The sequence below is a fragment of the Rhizophagus irregularis genome, chromosome 3 (genome assembly GCF_026210795.1).
Source record: "Rhizophagus irregularis chromosome 3, complete sequence".
NCBI classification, from domain to species: Eukaryota; Fungi; Glomeromycota; class Glomeromycetes; order Glomerales; family Glomeraceae; genus Rhizophagus; species Rhizophagus irregularis.
In genome coordinates, this window is record NC_089431.1 from 1,584,621 (window position 1) to 1,609,435 (window position 24,815).

The 24,815-nt window shown below is 24.8% G+C and overlaps 4 protein-coding genes across 4 annotated transcripts; 2 read left to right on the plus strand and 2 right to left on the minus strand.

Annotated features, from left to right (window-relative positions):
* Positions 1-366: 366 nt before the first annotated feature.
* Positions 367-2,648, minus strand: OCT59_020412 (uncharacterized protein; the record flags this gene model as incomplete). Its single annotated transcript, XM_025324283.1, has 13 exons — positions 367-431; positions 527-760; positions 839-995; positions 1,073-1,172; positions 1,242-1,312; positions 1,382-1,505; positions 1,606-1,654; positions 1,745-1,820; positions 1,883-1,923; positions 1,992-2,122; positions 2,193-2,224; positions 2,296-2,343; positions 2,433-2,648. The coding sequence occupies 13 exons, from the start codon at positions 2,646-2,648 to the stop codon at positions 367-369; spliced, it is 1,344 nt and encodes a 447-aa protein (XP_025187183.1).
* A 2,175-nt stretch (positions 2,649-4,823) lies between these two features.
* OCT59_020413 (uncharacterized protein) lies at positions 4,824-6,221 on the plus strand (the record flags this gene model as incomplete). The annotated part of the gene is made up of 1 exon (XM_025330004.2): positions 4,824-6,221. The coding sequence occupies one exon, from the start codon at positions 4,824-4,826 to the stop codon at positions 6,219-6,221; it is 1,398 nt and encodes a 465-aa protein (XP_025187184.1).
* Positions 6,222-6,674: 453 nt separating this feature from the next.
* OCT59_020414 (uncharacterized protein) lies at positions 6,675-6,911 on the minus strand (the record flags this gene model as incomplete). The annotated part of the gene is made up of 1 exon (XM_066149162.1): positions 6,675-6,911. One exon carries the CDS (start codon positions 6,909-6,911, stop codon positions 6,675-6,677), a length of 237 nt encoding a protein of 78 aa, XP_065990104.1.
* A 9,846-nt stretch (positions 6,912-16,757) lies between these two features.
* OCT59_020415 (uncharacterized protein) lies at positions 16,758-18,848 on the plus strand (the record flags this gene model as incomplete). The annotated part of the gene is made up of 1 exon (XM_066149163.1): positions 16,758-18,848. One exon carries the CDS (start codon positions 16,758-16,760, stop codon positions 18,846-18,848), a length of 2,091 nt encoding a protein of 696 aa, XP_065990105.1.
* Between the last annotated feature and the right edge of the window lie 5,967 nt (positions 18,849-24,815).

A 24,815-nucleotide genomic window follows, 5' to 3' on the forward strand; every position in this document is an offset into this window, starting at 1 on the left:
TTTTATTAATTAAAATAAAATGATCACAATATAGGCCATTACCATATATACTATCCTATAATAGTTGATGATATAAGCAAGGCTAACAGCAAAATTTCTTATAATAATGCACATACTAGTTCCATAGTTTATTTAAAGAACTTTTTTTTAATACTTCACAATAAAATCTCAAATACTTTCATTCAATAAAATATTCATGTAGTAATTAAGTAATATTTTTTCACAATCAATATTTTGATGACAAATGATTCTATTTACCAATAGTTTTTTTTGGCTGAAGGTCAATAAGAATATAAGATGACTTTTTTCACATTATTTTCACCCTTCAATTCTTCATTTTACCTTATATTCATCTAAAACTAGGAGCTAAATCTCATATAATTTCCTTTTATAAGGTTCTATTTGAATTAAATTTCTTATAATATCAAAGACTATAAAATGAAATTCAGTTTAAAAATTATTTAATAATAATTTATAAACAAAGAATATAAAAAGAAAATTTTGATTTTTTTTTTTCAAACATTACCTTTTTCATATTTAATATTTATTTTTTTTTCTTTAGAATGGATCTGTTCACAACATGTTAAAATTTTGGTTAATTGTTTAGCCTTTTCATCACTTTTAGTTTTTTCATCTTTTTTTGGTTTTGGTTTAATAAAAAAAATATTTTTACCCAAGGAACATTCTAAAAGTGTTACACCTAAAGCCCAATAATCATGAAAATGATTATATGGAATATTATTTAATGATTCAGGTGACACTATATATATATATATAAATTACAATATTAATTAATTTTATATTTTAATCATTTATTGATTATTAATAATCAACTTACTATATGATCTAGTTCCACTATATCCAAATTTATTGCCTTCTTCATAAACTTTTGTCATTCCAAAATCTGCTAATACTACTTTAAATGGATTAGTTTCAGATACTAAAATATTGGCTGGTTTAATATCTCTATGAATTAATCCTTTTTGATGCATTTCCTAAAATATTTAAAATGGGTTTAAATAATAATAGATAAAATAAAATAAGAAAAAATTTAAAAATTATTATTTACTACCTTTAAAGTAGTGCTCATAATACTAGCTATTGCAAGCAATTCCTTATCTGAGAAATTGTATTTACTTAGTATATAATTTCTTAAGGATCCATGTTTAATACTAAATAATAAATAAATTTAATAAGATAAATATTAAATAATATATAATAATAACAAAATAAATTATTACCAATCAGTAACAATAAACTGCTGTTTATTAGTTGTATAATAGAAACCATCAATTAACTTGGTTGTATATTTCTAAAATAAAAAAAATAATAAATTAATATAATTAATATTCAAATTATAAATTATTTTTAATAAACTTACAATATCTTGAACTAAATTCATCATAAGAAATTCATTATATAAAGAACGATTCCAAGTAAACTTTACTGCACATTGTTTACCTGTATTCTTATTTTCCATAAGATAAACAATTCCATAACCTCCTCTATAATATTAATAAAAAAAAAGTGAGTAACTAATAGCAAATAAAAACGATGAATTGACTAGCTAATTTTATCGAGTGCTAAAAATAAATTTATACATACTTTCCAAGTTGTCTAATAAATTTATAACCATGATTTATACATGGTAAATCTGACATAATGTTTGTAATAGTATAGTGATTTTAAATTAAAAATAGATTAAAAAAAATTAACAGTTAATATACAAGAAATTATTACTTACTATTAGATGATTCAGCAGATGGTCCTTGTTTATCATCAAGAGACATTTGACCTGGTGGTATATTTATATCAAAATTCTATATGAAATGAGTAGATTAGAATATACCATGTATTAAACTATTTATACAAATAAAAATACCTTAACACTTCCACAATGACATTGCCAAAAAATTAATTGAACTAGAATTTACACATAATTATTAAAATTATATAAATCATTATGAAGTAATACGATTTAAAATACTTACATTTCAATATAAATTCTTTATTTTCATCAGATAAAGAAACTTCAATTTGGTCAAATTCGTCAAGTAAACAGCTTTCCCCGAACTCAAGTAAGTCAGATGCAACAAGATTATGAATAATTCTTAAATTTACACTAAAACATTTATTAAGATTTTAGCAAATAGTACAAACTATCTATTTAATTAAATAGAAACTTGATTTACCATAATCTTGTTGCTTGAATACCAAACTCATTCTATTTATACAATGCAATGTAAATTATTTACTTATATTATAAAATATTTAACTTTAAACGAATTGTCTTACCTTTGAAATTGCAAAAGAATACTCTTCATCACTTAAAATATTATTATACTAAAAGTATCGAAAATTTAATTAGTATATACTGTATTATCTTTTGATTTACTGGTAAGAATCTATTAAAAAATGTTATTATAACTTACATAACCACAAGTATCATTTTTTCCGAATATGTTATATGAAAAAAATAAATATATTGTGCCAGCATCTTTGGCAGTTGAATTATCTATTGGAACAAGAATAGCCCAGGGATCATTTCCATAATTATCACTGACAATAGTTTTGGTAGCTTTTATTTTTTCTAATTTGTCTCCAAATTTAGTATCAGAAGAAGAACAAAACTTTTTTTTATACTCCATTTTAAAAAATTAATTTAAAACAAAATCAGAAATATATTTAAGACATATAAAATTTAAAATCAGGTGAAAATCATTTCAATCACATGTTAACAGGGGCATCATGATGTATGATGCTTTGGACATAATGTTGGTTGATGTCTACAATTGATCATAATCATGAATCATTGAATCATGATGTTGAGACATTATGAATAGGTACAGACATCATGTTGGATAACGCCTGTCGGGTATATGTAGGATGATGTTTGTGGCTACCAAATATGGTAAATTTTTATTTATGGTAAGATTTTGTAAAATTTTTATAAGAAAAAAATAAAATTGATCCAGAAAATTATTAAATTTAATAGAAAATTAAAAATTATCCCAAAAAATCGGTAAATTTACCATAAATAAAAACTCACTACAGTATAAATGGTAATTATGATTAGCATGATGTCCGGGCATCATGCTGGTTGATGTCTTTAACATCATGTTAAATGATGTTTAATGATGTCTAAACATCAACTTTCATATATCCTATATGATGTCCAAGCATCAGCCGGCATGATGTCCAAGCATCAGCCGGCATGATGTCCGAGCATCAACCTTTAGCTTGCAATACATTTCCTTGTCTAATCCATTAAGAACTTGGAATGAGAAATAAGAGAATATGAACTTTAGGGGAATTATTTTTTCTGTTTTTTTTTCTGGAATATTTCTCAATGGTCATATATATGTATTATTATGCAGCATATGTTTATTCTTAATAAAATAAAAATTTTTTTACATATCAGTCAAACGATTTGGCAATTTCGTTGATTATTCAGTAGAAGTACACGGTCAGTCCCCATAGTGGGCGCAAAAATACGCCAGCGTGTCTTTGCGGATTATATTTGGTATACTGAATTAAAAATTATGTATTTCGTATTTAAATTGTTGTTGCGATGGAATTTTATATTTGGAGATGGCGCGATAATGTATATTAGCGGAGGATTAATTTCTTAATTTTTTAATTATTACACAGCAATTAAAATAAGAAGGAATACTTAATGCTTATTGATATATAATGCCTATTCTTGACTGAAAGTAATTCTGGTCTAGCGTTAAGATGATATTATGGGTTGAACACTAATATGTGAAGCACATTCCTTTCATTTTTAAATTGTCTTTAATCAAAATCCCTGTAAAAAATCTGATCCGTGTTTTATCTTTCTATGTTTTTTCTGTGAATTTATCATTTTCATGGAATTAATAGCCTTAAATCATGGAAACTTTCATCTCGCTAACACGGATATCCGTGAATGTATCATTTTCACGGAATTTTTACGGAAGACACGGAGAAATAATGGAAATATTCGGATAAAAATTTTTTATAGGGAATGGTGCGGTAAACTGTGATAGTAACGGTTAAAGTGTTATTTAAAATTGCGCGTTATATTAGGATAAATTTCGAAATTCGTTCTGATTAATAGTTATTTTTATGATTATAAATTATCTAAGAATGTCTGAAAGAAAATTCTATTTTATCCGATTCTTTGAAAATGGTCGAATATATAAACTTTTTCGTTATATTTTAAATAGCCATGCAGTTCTGAGAAAATTTTATACATTACTAATAGTATCAGCATAACCATTTCACTCATTTCACACAATTTCACAATCGCAGACTACTAAGTAATATCTTCTAGAAAGAAATTGCCAATTGCAAAGTTGCTTCTTTTAAATCAGTGGTGTGCTTGGAAGGTTTCTGATAACTTTTATTGGAATTGGAAGGCATGTTGGAAGATTTGAAGTTCCAATATATCATGTGCGTTGAAAGCTTCCAATACTTTCAAAACTTCCAAGTTCCAATTATATATCCATGAAAAATTTTTAAATAGATAAAAATTTTTCTCAAACGTTTCTTTTATTTTACATTTACCAACTTAAAAACAATGACCGCTAAAAGAAAACATAAACCTAAAACCATCGTCTATTCGCCTAACACAGTACTTAGCAAACAAAATAATCGGAAATAACCGTTTTAATATCTAACGAAGTTTAAATCAGTAAATCATATGGTTTAATTGGATAATGGAATTCTTCAATAGGTTGATCATAATTACGTCATGTTTACCATGTTTACCATATTTAGAATATTTATTACGTACAAATTTTAAATTTTTGATTTTTTTTCGCTCATTCTCGTTCTTAAAAATGACGAAAGGATATTCATTAGAACAAGATTTAAGGTTATTAATGAATAATGAAAAATATAGTGATATAGAAATAATATGTGAAAATGAAAAGAAATTACATGGTTCTAGAGTAATCTTAGCAGCAAGGTCAGAAGTATTTGACAGATTACTTTATAGGACGAAAGAAAATCGAATTTCTTTTTCAAACATTAATTTCTCCGTAATGAAAATTATATTAGAATATATTTATACTGGTTCAATTAAAAAAGAATCTTTAGATAGAAATAATATAATTGAAACCTTTTATGCTGCGGGTCATTTTCAATTACCATCTCTTCAGGAATTTATTCTGGCATCTATTAAGAATGCGAGTTATTTAGAAAATTATTCACCAGAATTGTTATCCAAAATTGTGGATATAATGCCATTATCAGAAGATAATATTCTTCTAAATTTATTGGTTGAAACAGTATCAATTATATCATTGGATACTATTGAACATGGTCGATTATCTATTAAAGCACTTCGACATCTTTTATCTTGTACTTATAAAAAAGAAAAACCCTTTGCCACTCCAGAATATGAAGTTTTTCGATATAGTGCTATTCTTGCTGCAAAACAAGTTTCTAATGATGCATATGAAAATATTATGGAACGGTTACCGGCCTTAGATCAAATAAAAAATTCAAATCAAGTACAAAACAATTCTATTACTGATCATCAAAAAATTGAAAAGGAATTGGAGCCTTTGACTCATTTCATTGATTTTAGTCAAATAGAAAGACAAATTTTAACTGATTTTATCGAACCATTAGGAATCACTTCATCAAATTTGATTTTAAATGTCTATCGTCAAATAGTTAAATCAAATAATTTATATTCTAGTGGAATACGAGGAATATCAATGTATAAATTTAAAGAGTCAAATTATGTTTGGGATGAATCAGCATGTGGACCCAAACTTATTTTTGAAGATAATGGAAAAGTTGTGTACGCGCCAGATGGTTGTGGACATCAAAGTGTTAGAGCTAAAATGCCATTAGATTATAAAGGAATTTTTGAATGGAGCGTCATTATTGAAAAATATTGTGTAAATGCTTGGGTTGGGGTATGTGCATCAGAAAATTTTAGTTTTGAATGGTGGGCGGGATGTCAACCTACTGGATGGGCTTTAGGCACTTGTGGTTACTTCCATAATTCTAACAAGGTATTGAAGTATTGCTCACAATTTCAAAATAATGACATTAAAGTAACAGTTCATTTAAATATGTATAAAAAAACTTGCGCTTTTTCGGTTAATGATATGATGTATAAGGAAATATCAGTGAAAGATTTACCGTCAAAACTTTACCCAGTAGTATCATTAAAGAATAATGGTCGCCTTCGAATTCTGCCTTATCAAAAAGTAAATTTTTGATAGCTAAAAAAAAATTATTGTATTTATTTTGGAAATTTTTACATCAACACAATTATGATTTATTGTTCTTATTAACACTTGTCAAAAGAACATCTTTATATTTTCCCAACTGATTGTTGAATAATAGTACTATGAAGAATCATCGAATGATGATGACATTTAAATATGGATTTATTATTTTGTTGTATTTTTTTTTTAAATAAAAGCTATAGTTTTAGCAGCCAAATAATTTCTTAAGTATTCAAGTTGTAGATATTACTTCTAAAACTGTGTGGTAATTTTTCATTGATTTACAGATGCAGTTAAAATCAGATTGAAATTTGGTGGTGTGAAATGTAGGACAGGTTGACTTGTATAGGAAAGCCTATTTTTTCACATTGGCGGTGAAGCGTAATTTTTTTTCACAAAGGTGAATGGCACACTTGCATAATTACGTCACTTAGCATTTTACTTTTAAATAAATATGGTTTTAAATTCTTTAAGCTTGTATTCATCGCTTTCAGTGACGTCAACCTTCCAAAGATTCATAAAGTCAGCATCATCGATTCCTAACGTATCTTTTTTCCTATCCAAAATAAGGACAATTTCGACATTAATACGATAAATCTCGGTAACATTAGCAATGTTAATCGCAAAAGCATCATCAAAAGAAGTCTTTCCTAAGAGTAAACAATTTAGTGACGCCACCATTTTGTAAATAATTCTGTAAAGATGACAAAATGAATTTTTAGAGAAGAAATATTTTTTAGAGAGAGAAAGTTTTGGATATATATACTTGTAAAAACCTTTCTGAATTCATCATGATTAATAATACTTGATCAGTGGCTTATAATGACGATATATAGGTACTTTGAAAAATCAGTAAAAATCTATGCGAAAGAAATGATTAATATGAAGAGTATTAAAAAAGTGAATTAACTGTTACGCAAATTTTTCGGTCATACGGGTCGTATCCATTTGCCTATTTCATACCAGAATTTTTTTTATGGAAACGACAATATAATCAACACAAGATAAATTACTAATTGTGAGTATTGTACTACCAACTTAATGCTTTTGTTTACTATAAACTCGTATATAATTCTTCCACATGGAATTAATTATAAATAAATATTATAATACTGATAAGTATTATCAGTTATATACCAATTTTATTAATTTATATGTAATTATTTAAAAAGTATTCATTTATTATATATTATCAATAAAGCTAATCAATAAATGTAAAAAAAAATTTATTTATTCATTAAAAAATTTATTTGACTACTAGTAACGTAATTAATTATATTGAATATATTGAATATACAGTATTAGCAAATCTTAAAATAAAAAAAAAAGTACGACCAAAAAGAATGAGAGTCAGAAGGTATATTTTTAATAATTAACAAATTTATAATATTAATGATTGTTGTTTATTTAAATTTTGATGATGATAGGAAAAGAAACGCTATGTTAAATGTTCTCAGAAATGATTTCAAAATTAAAAGTGCAGTAATAATTCCCTAATTACTAAAGTTAAATATAATATTATGTTAGCATATATCAATAATCAAGTATGCCCATAACATAGAAATATGTGTCACTTCCACGGGCACCACGGCCTGCCCTCCCATATGAGTCAGCTTGTGGGACCACCTATATGGCATCATTGTAGTTACGACATTGTGCACAAAGCAGATGACTACTAGTCTGTAGCATATGGTACGTACTATGAACACATAAACCCCTATGTCATAACACTTAAAATGACGCACGCCCATAAAGCAAGTAGAACCATACAACGGAAATACTTGCCTTAAATCCTTATGTTTTTTTGATGTTAGTGATCAGTGATCCGCAGTTGAATTAGTGATCCGCAGTTGAATTTCGTGTTAAAAACAAATATATCACAATTATAAACCACTAGGCCTTGTTGCACTGTCAGTCGATTGTATTGTATTGGTTTTGCAATTGGCTGAAAGAGTAATGGATTTTTGTATGTATGTATTTAAAAAAGTGGATTTTTTGAGTGCGAAAAAGGTGATTTTTATAGTTTTATGGAATATATTTTCTCTGAGATTTTTACTCATGTTGAATCATCAATCATAAACAAAGATCTTTTATGACTCGGCATGAACACACTATTTTTACCAGAATACTTGAGAATTCTCATGCGAACATAAAACGCTTTTATGACTCAGCATGACATATTTACTTATTATAAATAAAAATATGGATAATAAATATACACATGAAATACATCGTCATCCTTATTATGTTGATGACTCAAGTCTAAACCCGATTACAATAAAAATTTTATTGCTGCTGATAAATTCATTCTGAATGGGTAAATACTAATTATGATTCATATTTAAACATATTAATTATATTTTTAATTTTTTTTATTTGATAACCAATAAAATCGATTCTGATTCGATTAATTCAATTCGATAGCGACATTTTGATAACTGTTTGCGTAATAGTGTTTGTTAATTAATATACTAATAAATGATTTAATTATAATTCCTTGCCATTTTTTTAAAACTCTATTATGTAATTACCTATATTTGACAAATTATATATTATTTATAAAAATGACCCGTAAAAAAAGTTTTAAATTTCTTTTTTCCATAAAAGGCTAATAATTAATAGCCTTATATCTTATTATACGTGAATGAATCCGGGAAAGGCCATTTTTACAGAGTTTTTGCAAAAATAACAAAAAATTTTTTAAAAAAATTGATTGGCCGGTTTTATCTACAAAGTTCAAAATGGGATATCGTTACTTCAAAATGGCATTCAATAGCAGTCTCAAGTTATTCAAAATAGGGATGAAAAAAGGCGATATCCTACGACTAAACCCATAATTTAAAAAATCAAATAGTTTTTCGTTTAATTCAATAAAAATATTTTTGAATGGTTGTTCTACGCGAATCATGACATTTGTTAAAAAACATTTTTTGAATGGATCTTTAATAAATTTTACAGGAAAAATTAAACATATAGTAAATAAATTTTTGTATATCGTATGTGAAGTAGTGTATTTAATAATTTATATATTTTATTGAGATTGATCCTGAATACGGTAATAATAATTTACCATTGATTCAAATATGTGGATTTTTTATAAATAGGAACACTATTATACTATTTTATTGACTAATTATAGCGTAAGAAATTTCAATAAATAAATTTGTTAGAAAATTTTCATTTCAAACAAACATAATATATATATTTTTTTTGGTTTACTGATTTTAGGTCTTTTTTTACACTTAGAATTTTCTAATTTACATTCATGTGTATTTTTAGTTACAGTATTTATTTATAAAAATGTAAAAATATTTATTATAGCGATAAGCATGTCTAAAATAGTTTATTAAACTTGTTTGTATAACTGTTACATAATTACAGTACATAGCATTCAGATCATACTAAAATTCAGATTTTGAAATTTAATTTTTTTTTTAAAAAAAAAATTTTTTCATTTTTCCAATTTATATTTGTATTTATTTTAATAATAAAATAAAAAAAAATTTTCATTTTAAACCTTTATTATAAAAATTGTATTATGTCTAATATTCGATGAGAATTAATTTATGCAACAGCTAATAGAGCATATTCGTTAATTGATTATAATATTCACACTGACTCGCACAAACGATATGAATTTCAAAAACAATTTATTCTAGATGATAAACTTCTTACAGATGATGAAAAAACTGAAGCAATAATAAAATTAACTAAAACTTATGACCGAAATAAAATTCTTAATAATTCAGGAACAAAAAGAATTTGTGAAAATTGTAATCAAGAATGTTTAGCAACATTATATTGTGAATATTGTGTTCGAAATTATTTAAAAGCAAATTTTAAAAATTGGACATCCGGAAATAATGATATTGATAATTTAATACAGAAATGTCAATCAGAAGCACTTAAGCCAAATAAAGTAGTTGAATGGATCCCATATAATAATCTAAAAAATATTAAATATCTAACAAAAGGTGGATTCTCCGAAATTTATACAGCAAGATGGATTGGTGGAAGATATGATAAATGGAATTCTAATGAACAGCAATTAGAAAGATTTGGAACTATTACAGTAATACTTAAAAAATTAGAAAATGTCGAAAATGCAAATCAAAGTTGGCTTGAAGAGTATGAAATTTAAAGTTTTTTATATTAACAATGGCATGTTATCATTTAGGTTAAATCACATTTAACTGTAGGCAATAAAACTCCTACTATTGTCGGTTGCTTTGGTTTAACACAAAACTTATCAAATGGAAATTACATGCTTGTAATGAGAAAAATGGATATAAATTTAAGAGAATATTTGCAACAAAATTATAATCAACTTACATGGAAAGAAAAAATTAGAATTGCTTTTGAAATAATTTATGCACTTTATTTTATTCATTTTGAAAAGGCAATTCGTAGAGATTTGCACTCTGGAAACATATTATATTCACAACATAATCATAGTTGGCGTATTAGTGATCTTGGATTTTGTGGACCTGCTGATAAATCATCATAAAGTATATATGGAAATCTTCCTTACATAGCACCCGAAGTTATTAATGGAAAAGGATATACTTTTGCATCTGATATTTATAGTAATGCAATACTTATGTGGGAAATCTCATCTGGATATTCACCATTTATTGATAATATAAAGCATGATGATTATAATCTTGCAATGGATATAATTAATGTATGAGACCAGAAATTATGTCAGATATTCCTTTAGAATATAAAGTTTAATGGTACAATGTTGGGATGCTGATCCATTAAAAAGACTTGAAATACGATCTCTTCAGAGAAAAATAAGAGAGATTCATCTATCATATCAAAATATGCCAAATGAATTTTTCCAGTTAAAAGCAGTGAATAATTTTGAAATAAAAACTAGTATAAATTATACAAGTAGCAGATTATTTACGAGCAAAGTTCATCAATTTGAAAATTTACCCGAACCAAAAAATGCAACAGAAGGTATTATTTATTAAGTTTTTTGTTTATTGATTGATATATGATGACGTTACTAATTTTTTTTTAATTTAAATGTACTCGTTATAGAAGAACAAGAAGGTTAGCTTTTTATTGTTATTTTATTAACTATTATAATAATTTATAACCTATTTTTCTTATTTTTTAAATAGCATTTCATAGTAAAACATATGACTTTAGTATTCCTGATAATAGTAGGTATTTATTGGAATTTTCATTTGATGAAATATTTATTAATCAAATTTTTGTTTTTTAGTTGAAGATTTTAATATTAATAATTCAAACGATCAGAAGATTAATAAAACATCAAAAATAAATAGTATTTTTAAAGGTAATTTATTTATATATTCAAATTTTTGAAATAATGATACAAATTTATCTCGATTTTAGGTGATAGTAAAAGATTATCTAAAGAATTTAAAAAGTTACAAATAAGTTCAAAGAATGGTAAATAATATTATTCTAAATTTTAATCGTTTATTAAGCAATATTTATTATAATCTTAATTATTTATTTATTTAAAATTTAGACATTCCAATTGATCATAAAAAAGAAACAATGCAACAAATGAAAGGATCAGTTAACGGCAAGTAATTTTTTTTTGCTATAAATTTTTCATTTTATTTTGCAGTGTTTAAATTAAAAACTTTTGTCCTTTTATAGATGATGACGAAATACATAATAATCCAAACTTTCATTGAATTTGAGATTCCCGATGGTTAGTTTCTTAATATTTTTCTATTTCTCTTAATATTGTATAAATAATATCTTAATTACTAATTTATATTATTTATATGTATTCTTTTTTAGATGGATTTTAAAATAACAAACGATATTGGAAATTTTATTTTGAATTATTTAAACACTAAGACTAGAGTAGTAAAATATTTTACGCGTTTCTTAGTTTGTAATTTAAATAATTTAAATAATTTTTTTTATATATTATATATTATCAATAAATTTAAAACTCTCATCACTGATGATTTTATATTGCTTTTTTGGCAGCCATTTTTCCAAAGTTGTGATAAGCTGAATAACTTATAAATCTAACCAGTTGAAAACCGCAGAACTCAGGATTTTAACTTTTGGAATTATTTGCTTTCAAGATTTTTGATCATTAAAATCACGAACCATCAGCCGAAAAAAAGCAGACTCGTGATAATTGCCGCAGTTCTTTTATTGGAATTTCGTGATTACTGTAAAATATAAATAATCCAATGTATGGTGATATAGAAATGTGAAAAGAAATTACATGATTCTAGAGCAATTTTAGCAGCAAGATCAGAAGTATTACAGATTACTTTATAATGGGATGAAAGAAAACCGAATTTCTTTTTCAATCATTATATGTTAGAATATATTTAAACTGGTCCAATTAAAAAAGAATCTTTAAATAGAAATAATCTAATTGGATCCTTTTATGCAGCGGTTCATCAGAATTTATTTTGTCAACTATTAAAGATACGGATTATTTGGAGCAGAATTATTATCAAAAATTGTGGATATAATGCCATTATCAGAAGATAATAACAAATTTCTTACATATAACTAGAATATGCAATTTGCCGGGGGACTTCGTCCCCCAAATATAACATTTATAATTAAAAAAATTCTTTGATATAAATAAATTGAATTGTATGTAAAATCACTAAAATATTACTGAATAATAAAATTTATTATAATTAGATCCTATAAAAAATCATGTTTTTAATAAGGTTTTATACAATTTTTTGTTAAAAATAATATTTCTAATCTATATAGGAATACAGAAAATGCACGATTCCATATTACAAAATGCATCATTTGCATGATTTGACCATAATTTATGCTGAATTTATATTGATTTGATCACAGAAATTACATACTTTAAGCATAGAATTTACATGATTTGGTTAATGAATTTACTATTAGTTGCATTTATATGAATTTGATTTTAATAATATTTTATTAAATTATTAAATCAAATATAAAAATAAAAAAAAATCCTTAGTATCAATGTGATTATAATTAGCCAATAATATAAATTAATTCTTATGATTTAAAATAATGATGTAAGTTGTAATAAGTGTTTTAAATTTAATACAGCTACAAAAAAATGAAATCTTATAAAAATTAATATTCAAGTAGAATCAACCCGCCTGAACAACTTTCAATTAATAAATGAAGTTGATTTCATTTGTCCAAAGTAGATATATTACGCTCTAAATTAAAAAAACAGAAAAGAGAGTTAATATCGTTAAGAAAAATGCAATTTTCTTTAAGCACTACACCTACATTCATAAAAATTAATATTCAAGTAGAATCAATCCACCTGAACAATTTTTAATTAATAAATAAAGTTGATTTCATTTGTCCAAAGTGGAGATATTACGCTCTAAATTAAAAAAACAGAAAAGATAGAGAGTTAATATCATCAAGAAAAATGCAATCTTCTCTAAGCACTACACCTATATTCATGAAAATTAATATTCAAGTAGAATCAACCCACCTGAACAACTTTCAATTAATAAATGAAGTTGATTTCATTTGTCCAAAGTGGAGATATTACGCTCTAATTAAAAAAAAACAGAAAAGAGAGTTAATATCATCAAGAAAAATGCAATCTTCTCTAAGTACTACACCTATATTCATGAAAATTAATATTCAAGCAGAATCAACCCACCTGAACAACTTTCAATTAATAAATGAAGTTGATTTCATTTGTCCAAAGTGGAGATATTACGCTCTAAATTAAAAAAACAGAAAAGAGAGTTAATATCATCAAGAAAAATGCAATCTTCTTTAAGCACTACACCTATATTCATGAAAATTAATATTCAAGTAGAATCAACCCGCCTGAACAACTTTCAATTAATAAATAAAGTTGATTTCATTTGTCCAAAGTGAAGATATTACGCTCTAAATTAAAAAAAAAAACAGAAAAGAGAGTTAATATCATCAAGAAAAATGCAATCTTCTCTAAGCACTACATCTACATTCATGAAAATTAATATTCAAGTGCTTTTAACCCGCCTGAACAACTTTCAATTAATAAATAAAGTTGATTTCATTTGTCCAAAGTGGAGATTATAGTGTGTTTGGAAAAAGAAGTTTAATTTAAAAAAATTTTATATAAAAAAAATGTAATATAAAAATTAAGAACTGAGTTGACAAAAATTTGAAATAACATGAATTTTAAATTAATTCTTTCATTAATTATAAATTCAAGTAGTTTAAAAATAAAAATAGTAAAAAAAAATATTTTTTATGAAATATCACAGTATTTTTTAAAAGAAATACACTTATAATTTTAATTTGTAATTATGTAATATCCAAATATTTAATCTTACAAATAGAAAAAATGTAAAAAAAATTTTATGATGTTTTTGAAAAAATTTTAAATTTTTGAAAAAAAATTTCGTCTAACACTTTTTTAATTGATTATCACAAGATCTGCATGATCATCTATACGTTTTTAATTTTTTTAACTTTATTTATTTCTTAAATAAGGGGGACTTCGTCCCCCAAGCATATCATTTGTTCATATATGCCAATTTTTGGAATTAGCACTTTTTGATTCTAAAAAACAAACTTTACCAAATTACCGGTTGCACAAAATAATAATCTATGAATAAAATTGTTAATCATATTTTTTTTAATACACCATTATTAAAATTTAAATAATCATTATAAAATTCTTGGAACAAAATTGCAAATAACTTGATGTCTATGTAAGATAAATGGATGAATTTATATTCATCCAAAAGAGAAAATTAAGACCTATCTAATGAATCCAAAAACAAATGAATTGATTCACTGGTTGCTGAGCAAATGCATTCAATATATTTTTTTTTAATTTTTATCTTTGATTGTTGATATCACCATGCCTAGTAATGCTAAAATAAAGTACATTCTTACCTTTCAAATGAGTTTAAAATCATTTGATTAGTATATGTGAATGCCAAGATATTAATGAACTTGTTAATTGCATAAACTAACATAAAGTTATCATTTCTTATCAAAAAAAAAATTTTAGAATCTTATTAACTTAAAAAAAATAAAAAATCTTATATTTTTAATATTTTATATAAAAAAAAGTAGGGAACTGAAGTTAAAACAAATAAAAAATAATTTTTTCTTATGAATAATAATTTTTTTTTTACTTACTGTTTAAAATAACCACTTTATATATTTATTAATTTTTTTTAACAAAAAAGTGATTGAAAAGTGATTGAAAAAAAGAATTGGTTATTATCTTTATTTTTGAATATAATAAAAAAAATTTTTTTATTTTCTGATAAATTTGGATTATCTGAACATATAACACATATTTAATTTAGGTTTATAAAAGTTAAATGGATAAAATTTTATGAAAAATTTAATTTTGGATTAACTTTACTAACTGAAAGTTTCTTGAAGTTAAATCAGATGACCTTTGATTAAATATGTATTAAATTTTTTGTGAAGTTTAAAAATTGATAAGTATTGAATAAAAAGTAAAATAATTCTACAAAAAATAATATAGTATTGAACAATACAATGAGCAATTCTTGAGTGAATAATGTTCAGTAAATGTCAATAATCAGTACATAATATTATTTTGCGTATTGTTTAAAGCTTCTGGCCAAATGGTTCCAATTTTTATTTTTTTTGATAATGTGTCAAAATAACTCGCCATCTATCGATGCTAAAATGATGATTTTGGCATCATTTGAAAGCTCTCGATAAGAGGATTCTAATGAGCTCTTAATCGTCTTTCTACGACCACTGGATGGTGAGTTATTACGTGAAAACGATTCTGACCAATTAAAAAAGAATTGAAAATTGGAACTGTTCGGAGCTTTTTTATTATTCAATGTTTTGATCATTGAAATGATCAACGCACTAGTATTATTGGTTTAATTTTTAATATAAAAATTATATTGTAATGGATAAAATAATTAAAACAATATATTATTTTTATTTAATAAATTTTAGTAAAAACTTCATTATTTAATTAAATGTTAATTAAATTTAATTGTTTTTTCATTTTTAATTTTTTTTTAATTTTTTTTTATTTATCTCTTTGACGATGATCAAAGAAAAAAGATGATCAACAAAATTTTTTTTTTACAAAAGTTTATTATTTGATAATTAAACTTAACAAGCAATAAGAGTATCACAGAAGTGCCCAATTTATGATTTTATTCTAATGATGTCAAAAGAAGCAATATTTGCATATAGCAATATTTTTTGAAATATTAGCATTAAATAATGTATTACTATTGAAATTGCGAATATGCATATGCATAAATTTGAACTCTAAAGTTCGCGTTGCACACTTCCAAATTTCTGAAAAAATACTTGAAGATCACACAACAAATACCAAATTAAGCGAAAAAGTACATTTATTTGGAAAGTGATCATCAATAACTATCACATTAAAAGTATACTATCGCGAAATATCAAAATACGATTTTGAAAAAAAAACTTCTTCTTCTTTGTATTCAAGACCATTTTTACTGCGGAATTTTTAAAGGAAAAAGTTCAATTTTAAGAGTAAGTTTATTAAGTTTTAACTTGTTCGAGATGTCAGGGTCGCAACTTAGGGTCCACGCCACTCGGTCAAGTACAAGACAGCAACAAGATAAAGAAGTTAACAAACCAGGACAACAGCAAACTCTTCAAGACTCGATACATAAACCAGTCTTCAATATCAATCCTATTATTCAGGATTGGCAACCTGCAAGTTCTCGTAAAACTAAAAGAAAAGATAAAGAAAAACAAGTTGAACAAAAACAACAGAAAAAACAACCTCGTTTGTCTTTTAGGCAACATAAATCTACTGAAAAAACTACTGATGATATGGATATTAGTCAAGATACTTTTGCTTCTTCATCTGAAAGCGGTGGCGCAGCAAAATCCAATACAGATAATCAAGTAACACCAGAAAATCTAGATGCACCAATTGATGGTGAAAAAAATGATGAAATGATCGTTGACAATGGAAAAATTGATAATCAAACAGATGATCAATCTTTTAATAAGGATAATCAGAAAAATGGTGATACTAATGACATAATTAGTGATAATCATTCAGAAATTTTTAATAAGGCTAAACCTATTTTAGTTAAAATCAAAAAAGATTCTATTCCAGGAAACAATATTATTCAAAAAAAGTTTAATTTGAGAAAACAACTAGCTGGAATTAATGTTACCCTGGCCGGGGGAGTTATCTTAAATAAGAAAGAACCCGAATTTATCATTTTACCAATCATGAAAAATGATTATGATAAAATTATTAATCTAGAAATTGATATTATTGATGATGAACAGTCACATGAAAATGGTGAAGATGCAGAGTCGAGTACTAATAGTAAGGTTAAGGAAATAATAAAATTTACACCATATCAAAAAACTAAAAAAGTTTTTACTGAAGAAGAAATTAAAGACAGAAATTGTAGAACGATTAAAGTTATAAATATTCCAATTGAAATTCCTAATTATCAAATTAGAGCTGTATTTAACAAATATGGTGAAATAGAAGAAAATGGCTTTTATACCAGAATTAGAAATTTATATATTCAAGCTTTTATTACATATAAAAAAGAAGAAAGTCTACAAAAATTTTACAAAGGCATATGGTCAGAATGGATTGGAAAACATCAAGTACTTATTGTGCCAAAAATTTTGTCAGAAGATGAAATAGAAAAAAGATCAATGTATACAGTTAAATTAACTGGATTACCATGGAATTCAACTGCTTATGATATACATGAAGCTTTAGAAGTTAACAATCCTAAGTATATTTTTATACCACGTAATCCAAATAATAATAAACCATTGAATTATGCAATAGTTTATTATGAAAATGATGAAGATATAGGTATTGCAGCAGAAAGAAATATTATTTTTTGTAATAGAACGCTTCATTGGGGAACTCCAGGTGAAAAATCATGCCATAGATGTGGTTCCTTTGATCATTTAATTAGTAAGTGTGATATTGAACCATCTGCTAAACCACGTGTAATGAATAGAAAGCAAAAGCTTAAGGAGTTTCGTCAAGAAAATAACAAGAAGTTTAAAAAAGGCAGTTATGCAAATGTAACAAAACAAAATTCATTTGAAAAACGTCAGCAAAGTAATAATTCAAATAATTATTCTAAATATAATAATGGAAATATTAATAGATATTGGAATAAAAATATTTCACGTGATAGAAATAATAACGTTAATGAAAAGTCACTTGATCAAGGAATTTTCACGCAAATTAAACAACTTAATGAGAATTTGAATAAATTAGCTAATGATTTCAAAAAAATCCAACAAGAAAACTATCGTATTAAATCTGAATTTTATAAATATAAAGAAAACAAGTCTACAACAAGTTCAGGAAAAAATATTAAAGTCAATCAAGATAGAAGTACAATCGCCTTACAAAATGAGAATAACAAAAGATCAAGAGTTGATAATGAACAACTTGAAGCCTCAGGATCTTCAGATATAGAAAATAGTTTAAATAAACAAAATAATGAAATTAATAGATTCGGTGATGCTTTATCAACTATGAGTAAAAATATCTCAAAAATTATGGAATATTTTACTTCTGACAATAATAATGACGTTAATAATTTTCAAGGGGATAAAATTATTGACAATAATGAATCCCATGAGGATTAAATACCCTTTAAATATTATCTTTAATGATGAACAATAAAAAAACACATTCTTTTAAGAAAAAACATTATAATAATCCTTCCCCTGTTAATCAAAAATCACGTTCAAATTTAAATAATCAACAAATTTATCGTCCGAAAACACGTCAACGACTCAATTTATCAGATATAATTAAAATAGCTTCATTGAATATTAAAGGTATAACTGATGTTAAAAAACAATTCTTAATTGATATATTAGGTGAATATAATATAACTATTTTGGGTCTATCAGAAACTAATATATCGAACAAAATGGCAAAACATTCTTTTAATTTTTATAGAAATAATTATGTTACTTATTTTGCAAATGAGGAAACTAATTATAGGGGAAATGGCGTAGGTCTTATTATTAAGAAAAATTATGCACGGCATATAGTCAATTATAATAGCTTCAAAGGAAGAATTATATATGTTGATTTTATTTTTAGTGGAAATAAAAAAATGAGAATCATTAATTATTATGGAAAATCTGGACGAGTTACTTTAGACAATTTTAATCAAGAAGTTAAAATTTATTTTGATAAAATCAAAGAATTGGTTAGAGAAAGTAAAGCACAAAATGCAGAAATTATTCTTCTTGGTGATTTTAATCTTCATTATGAAAAATATCTGGATGATAAAAATAATAATCGTAAAATGAAAAAAGAACATAAACTTTTTGAATGGATTGAAGATGAACAAAATTTTTATGATCCTTTCTATATCATGTTCGATAATTTATCACAACATTTCTTAAATACTTTCTATCCTTTTAATACAAATCAAAATCCTTCTAGAATAGATTACATTTGGGTAACAGAAAATTTATTTTCAGAAACACAAGAATGCAAAATTGTTAATACAACAACAATTAATACTGATCATAGAATGTTAGTGTATTCAATATGGTCAGAAGATTTGATTGGGAATATTGCTAATATCAAACGGAAGGAAGGATTTAAAGAAGTTTATAAGTATGATAAAATGGATGGAGAGCAGTGGGAATTATTTCAGAATGATCTTAATAAATACATTTCAAATTCAGAAATTTTAAAATTTAATTTTAACGATAAAAATAATATTAATCATATATGGGATAAGATCAAAAAAGGTCTTGTTCAAGCTAGTAAAAATTGTATTCCAATAGAAAAAATCAAATTAACTAAAAGTCGAGTCAACCCAATGAAAATATCTAATGCATATAAAGTAATGAAATTTTTAATAAATTTCAGACGTTCAATTAAAGATTCAAGAAAAAGAAATCATGTGATCAGAAATTGGATTACATATAGAAAAAAATTATTGGAAATTGGAAGAGAAAAAAGTGATTATTGTTGGAATAAAATTCCTAAGGATGATAAAAGTGTCAAGGAAATTTTTGAAGAAATAAAAAATTTATATCAAATTTATTTAATCCTATATAATCACGATCTTTTACAATTCAAAGAAGAAAAAATTAAACTAGCAATTGACCAACGCTGTGAAGATTTATTAGAAAATCAAAAACGTATGATTAATAGTGTAATGGAACGTGAAATTAAATCCATTGTATTAGACAGAGTTCTAATTAAAGAAAATAATGAAGATAAATTAATCACTGATGAAGAAAAAATAAAAGATATTGTAAATGATCATTTTCAAAATATTGCAGGATCAACAAACCAACCTAAGATTTTATCAGAATATTAGGCAAAATTTTATTTTCCACAAGATGAAATTAATGATAAAATTTATAAAGATTTGATGGTAGAGCCTACAAATGATGAATTGAATGAAGCTTTAAATAAATTATCTAATAATAAAGCTTCTGGACCTACGGGTATTAGTAATGAAATGTTGAAACACACATCTCCAGAATTTAAAGAAATTATTAGAAAATTAATTATTTTAATTTTTAATAATCAAGAGATACCATTAGAATGGAAATATGCTAATGTTTATCCTATACCAAAACCAAAGCCATGGGGTTGTCAACTAGTTAATACACGCCCAATAACTTTATTGGAAACGGCTAGGAAATTAATGGTATCAATAATGAATGCAAGATTATCAACAATTCTTCAGAAAAACAAAATTCTTAAAGGTTTACAATTTGCTGGATTGCCTTTCAGTTCAACTTTTGAACCATTAAGAATTATTAATGAAATAATTCAAGATGCTAATGAGAATGATAAGGAACTGTGGATTTTATCATTAGACATGTCAAAAGCGTATGATCGTGTTAATATTTTTATGTTAGAAAAAGCAATGCAACGTCTTAAAATACCAAGTTCTTTTATTAATTTAACAAAAAAGTTGTTTTTAGGACGGAAAAATAGTGTATTTACAGCAGGAGGATTAAGTAATCCATATGATGTAATGGTTGGAATCGATCAAGGGGAAATAATCTCACCACTTTTGTGGTGTATATATTATGATCCACTTCTTACTGCCATACAGCAAGAACACTTTGGATATCGTGTAAAGGCAAAAAAGAAAATCAATTTATATGAAAATATAGAGGTAGAAGTAAAACAAAATATTACCAGCATGGCATATATGGATGATACTAATATGTTAGCTGGCAATAAAGAAGAATTAGAAAAAATATTAAAAACAGCTGATGACTTCTATACTCTTAACGATATTCAAATAAATAAAGAAAAATCTGAATTGTTACTTAAGAAAAAGAATTTTAATTTTAATGAAAAAATAGAGTTAGAATTTGGCAATCAGAAAATCAAAATCAAACCTAAAGGAAAAACAGAAAGTCTTAGAATCTTGGGTGTTTGGTTCAATATATATAATGATAACAATTTTATCAAACAACAAGCCTTTGATGAAGTCAAAAATTTAAGTAATAACCTGCTGAAGAACAAATGCATAACAGATAAAATTAGTTCCTATATTTTTAATGCTGTAATATTACCACGTATCGAATATAGGACACAAACGATAATACTATCAGAAAAAGATTGTGAAAAAATCATGGTTCCTTATAGAAAAAATTTTAAAAATAAATTAAAGTTAGCTTCAACTGCACCAAATATAATTATGGAATTGAATTTATTATATAATATTCGTTCAATTTTTGATAATCAATTGCAAGCTAAGGTTAATAATTTTATAATTCAAATTAATGATCAAGGAATTCTAGGAAAAATAATGGAGATTCGTTTAGTAGATATTCAAAATAAACTACTTTTACCTTTCAATCCTTTAATTAATTTTCCTTTTTCTAATAAAGATTTAATCTTTATGGGTCAACATTTGCGAAATAATTTTATTATTAATAATTTATTATTAATGAAAAGTTATAATTTTAGTATAGAATTTAATAAACACAATATTGGGAAAAATAGTACTGTATTAGGAAGGGGACGTCATATTATGGAAATTGTTGGAACTGAAAGTTTTTTGAAAAATATAAAAATTTTACGTATGAATAATTTATACTTTTTGGACCAATTTTTATCTCCTGATAACAAAACTCTTCTGACATGGTGGAATATAAAAAATAAGATATTTGCTCTTAGTAATAATAGAAATAGTAATGTAGTTAATACGCCAAATATATATAAAAAAATTCAGTCTTTAGTTACAACTAATGGAAAAAATTATAATGTTAAAGAGGAATATATAGATAATAATGTAGTCACAAATTTGGGTGGTTATGAATTTTTACCAATTAATATTCATATTAATAATATTATAACATCTTTTAATATGTTTCATTTTGAAAATATTTATGGAAAAATAATTGAAGAAAAGCCCTTTACATATATTTTTGAACATTTTAAAAGAATATCGAACACAAGTGAAATTAATTTGTTTATTAAAGTATGTAATGGTTGTGAATATAATATTGGTCAAATAGAGGGTAAATGTATAATAGAATCAATGAAAACTGAAATATATGAAGTGAGATATAAAAGACTTATTAAATGGAAGGGATATAAGGCATATCTTCTAAAGAAAGCACAACATAATTATATGGAAAATATTATAAGATATGATCAATTTTTTAAACGAAACCCTTTATATTACTCTTCATATGATAATTATCAATTACGTTTTGATGAAAATAGTTTAGATATTATTGAAAAATATATAGATTTATCATTAGATAAACAGAAATTATTTGATTCAAGAAAAATTTTATATGATTCAAATGTTAAAGATTTTGTTTGCTATACAGATGGTTCAATTAAAGATATTACCAAAGAATATGTATCAGCTACTTTTGGAACAACTTTTTATAATTTGTCCTTGCAAAAAATTTTGGAATTAATATCATCTTATAATAATTGGATTTCATCAACACGTGCAGAAATTTTTGCTTTATTAATTACTTTGCTAATAGCACCTTCTAATAGTAATTTAACAGTTTATACAGATAGTGCTAGCGTTATTAGTAATTTTGAAAAATTTAAATTTTATAATTTTACTTTAGTTACTAGACAAATTTTTAAAATTAGTAATAACAACATTCTTTGGAAAATAATTATGGATATTATTAAAGAAAATAATTTATCTGTTAATATATTTAAAGTTAATGCTCATACAGATAATTCTTTAAATAATTATGTCGACAATATTGTTTCTTTGGTACATAATGATCAAAATTTAGGCATTAATTTAAATTATAATAATTTTTATGATCTTCCTTGGATTCCCAAATGGAATGGCATAGTTATAGAAAAATCTTTAAGAAAGTTAATTACATTAACAACCAATACGAAAAATTTGGAAAGGTTTTTAAATTTAAATAGAAATGATAAGTATAGAAAATGTGAAATAGATTGGTCAATTTTTTTTAATAATTTTTTGGGAGAAAAACAAAAATTATACACTGATTTCAAAGAATCAAAAATTAGAAGACGCAAAATTCAGTTGATGATTGAAGAACTTCCTTGCATTGAACAAATTAAAAGAACTTTATTTTCATTATATAAAGAAAGGTTTTGTCCTATGTGTGAAGAGGATGAAGAAGATTTCAATCATATCTGGTTTTGTGAAGAAAGACGAGAGGATATGGATGATTTAATTTCAGGAGTACAAAATTGGCTTCTTTTAGAAATTAATAAAATTTTAGATCCTATTAATCATATTACTCTTGAACATATTAAAAATCTCAATGATATTTGGAAACTTGAAGTATCAGAGGATCACATAACTTTCATAGATTTAATTAAAGGTTTCTTTCCTTGTTCGTTAATTAATTTTTTTAAACAATTATTATCTACGAAATCAAAAGTTGAAATTTTGTCATATAATTTTAGGAATGAAATTTTGGATAAATCTATGATTTTTTGGAAAGTGAGGTGTAATAAACTTAATGAAATTGATAGAGGTTTGGGAATTGATAAAAATGTTAAAAAACAACATTTTGGTAAAGAGCAGTTTATTGACAAAACGCGTAAATCAAAAAATAAGAAATACTTTAATCTACAAAGTCTTCAAAGTCATATTTATTTTGGGGGTAATACAATAGATTACTATAATATTGTTGATTACGGTAGTGTTTCGTAGTATTATTTTTATTATCTTTTGATGTTGTAGTAGTAATTAAAGGAGTTGTGGTGAGTTTTTATATAACATTACCGAAGTCCATACGAATAGTAGTAGTTATGCGGATAGTTTAGTGAACCTATTTGGGTGAGCAGGATGGTAGATAGTTCTTTTGAACATAAAATCTTAAGTCCCTAATAATATTATAGTACTAGTTCGATCGTGTTCTTTACTAAATGTTATATAATGTAGATCTTTTCCTTTTTTGTAATTTTTCTTATTTCTAAATAAAGTTGACTTCGTTAAAAAAAAAAAAAAAATATCAAAATACGATTTTTTTATAGGGGAAATGGCGTAGGTCTTATTATTAAGAAAAATTATGCACGGCATATAGTCAATTATAATAGCTTCAAAGGAAGAATTAAACATGTTGATTTTATTTTTAGTGAAAATAAAAAAA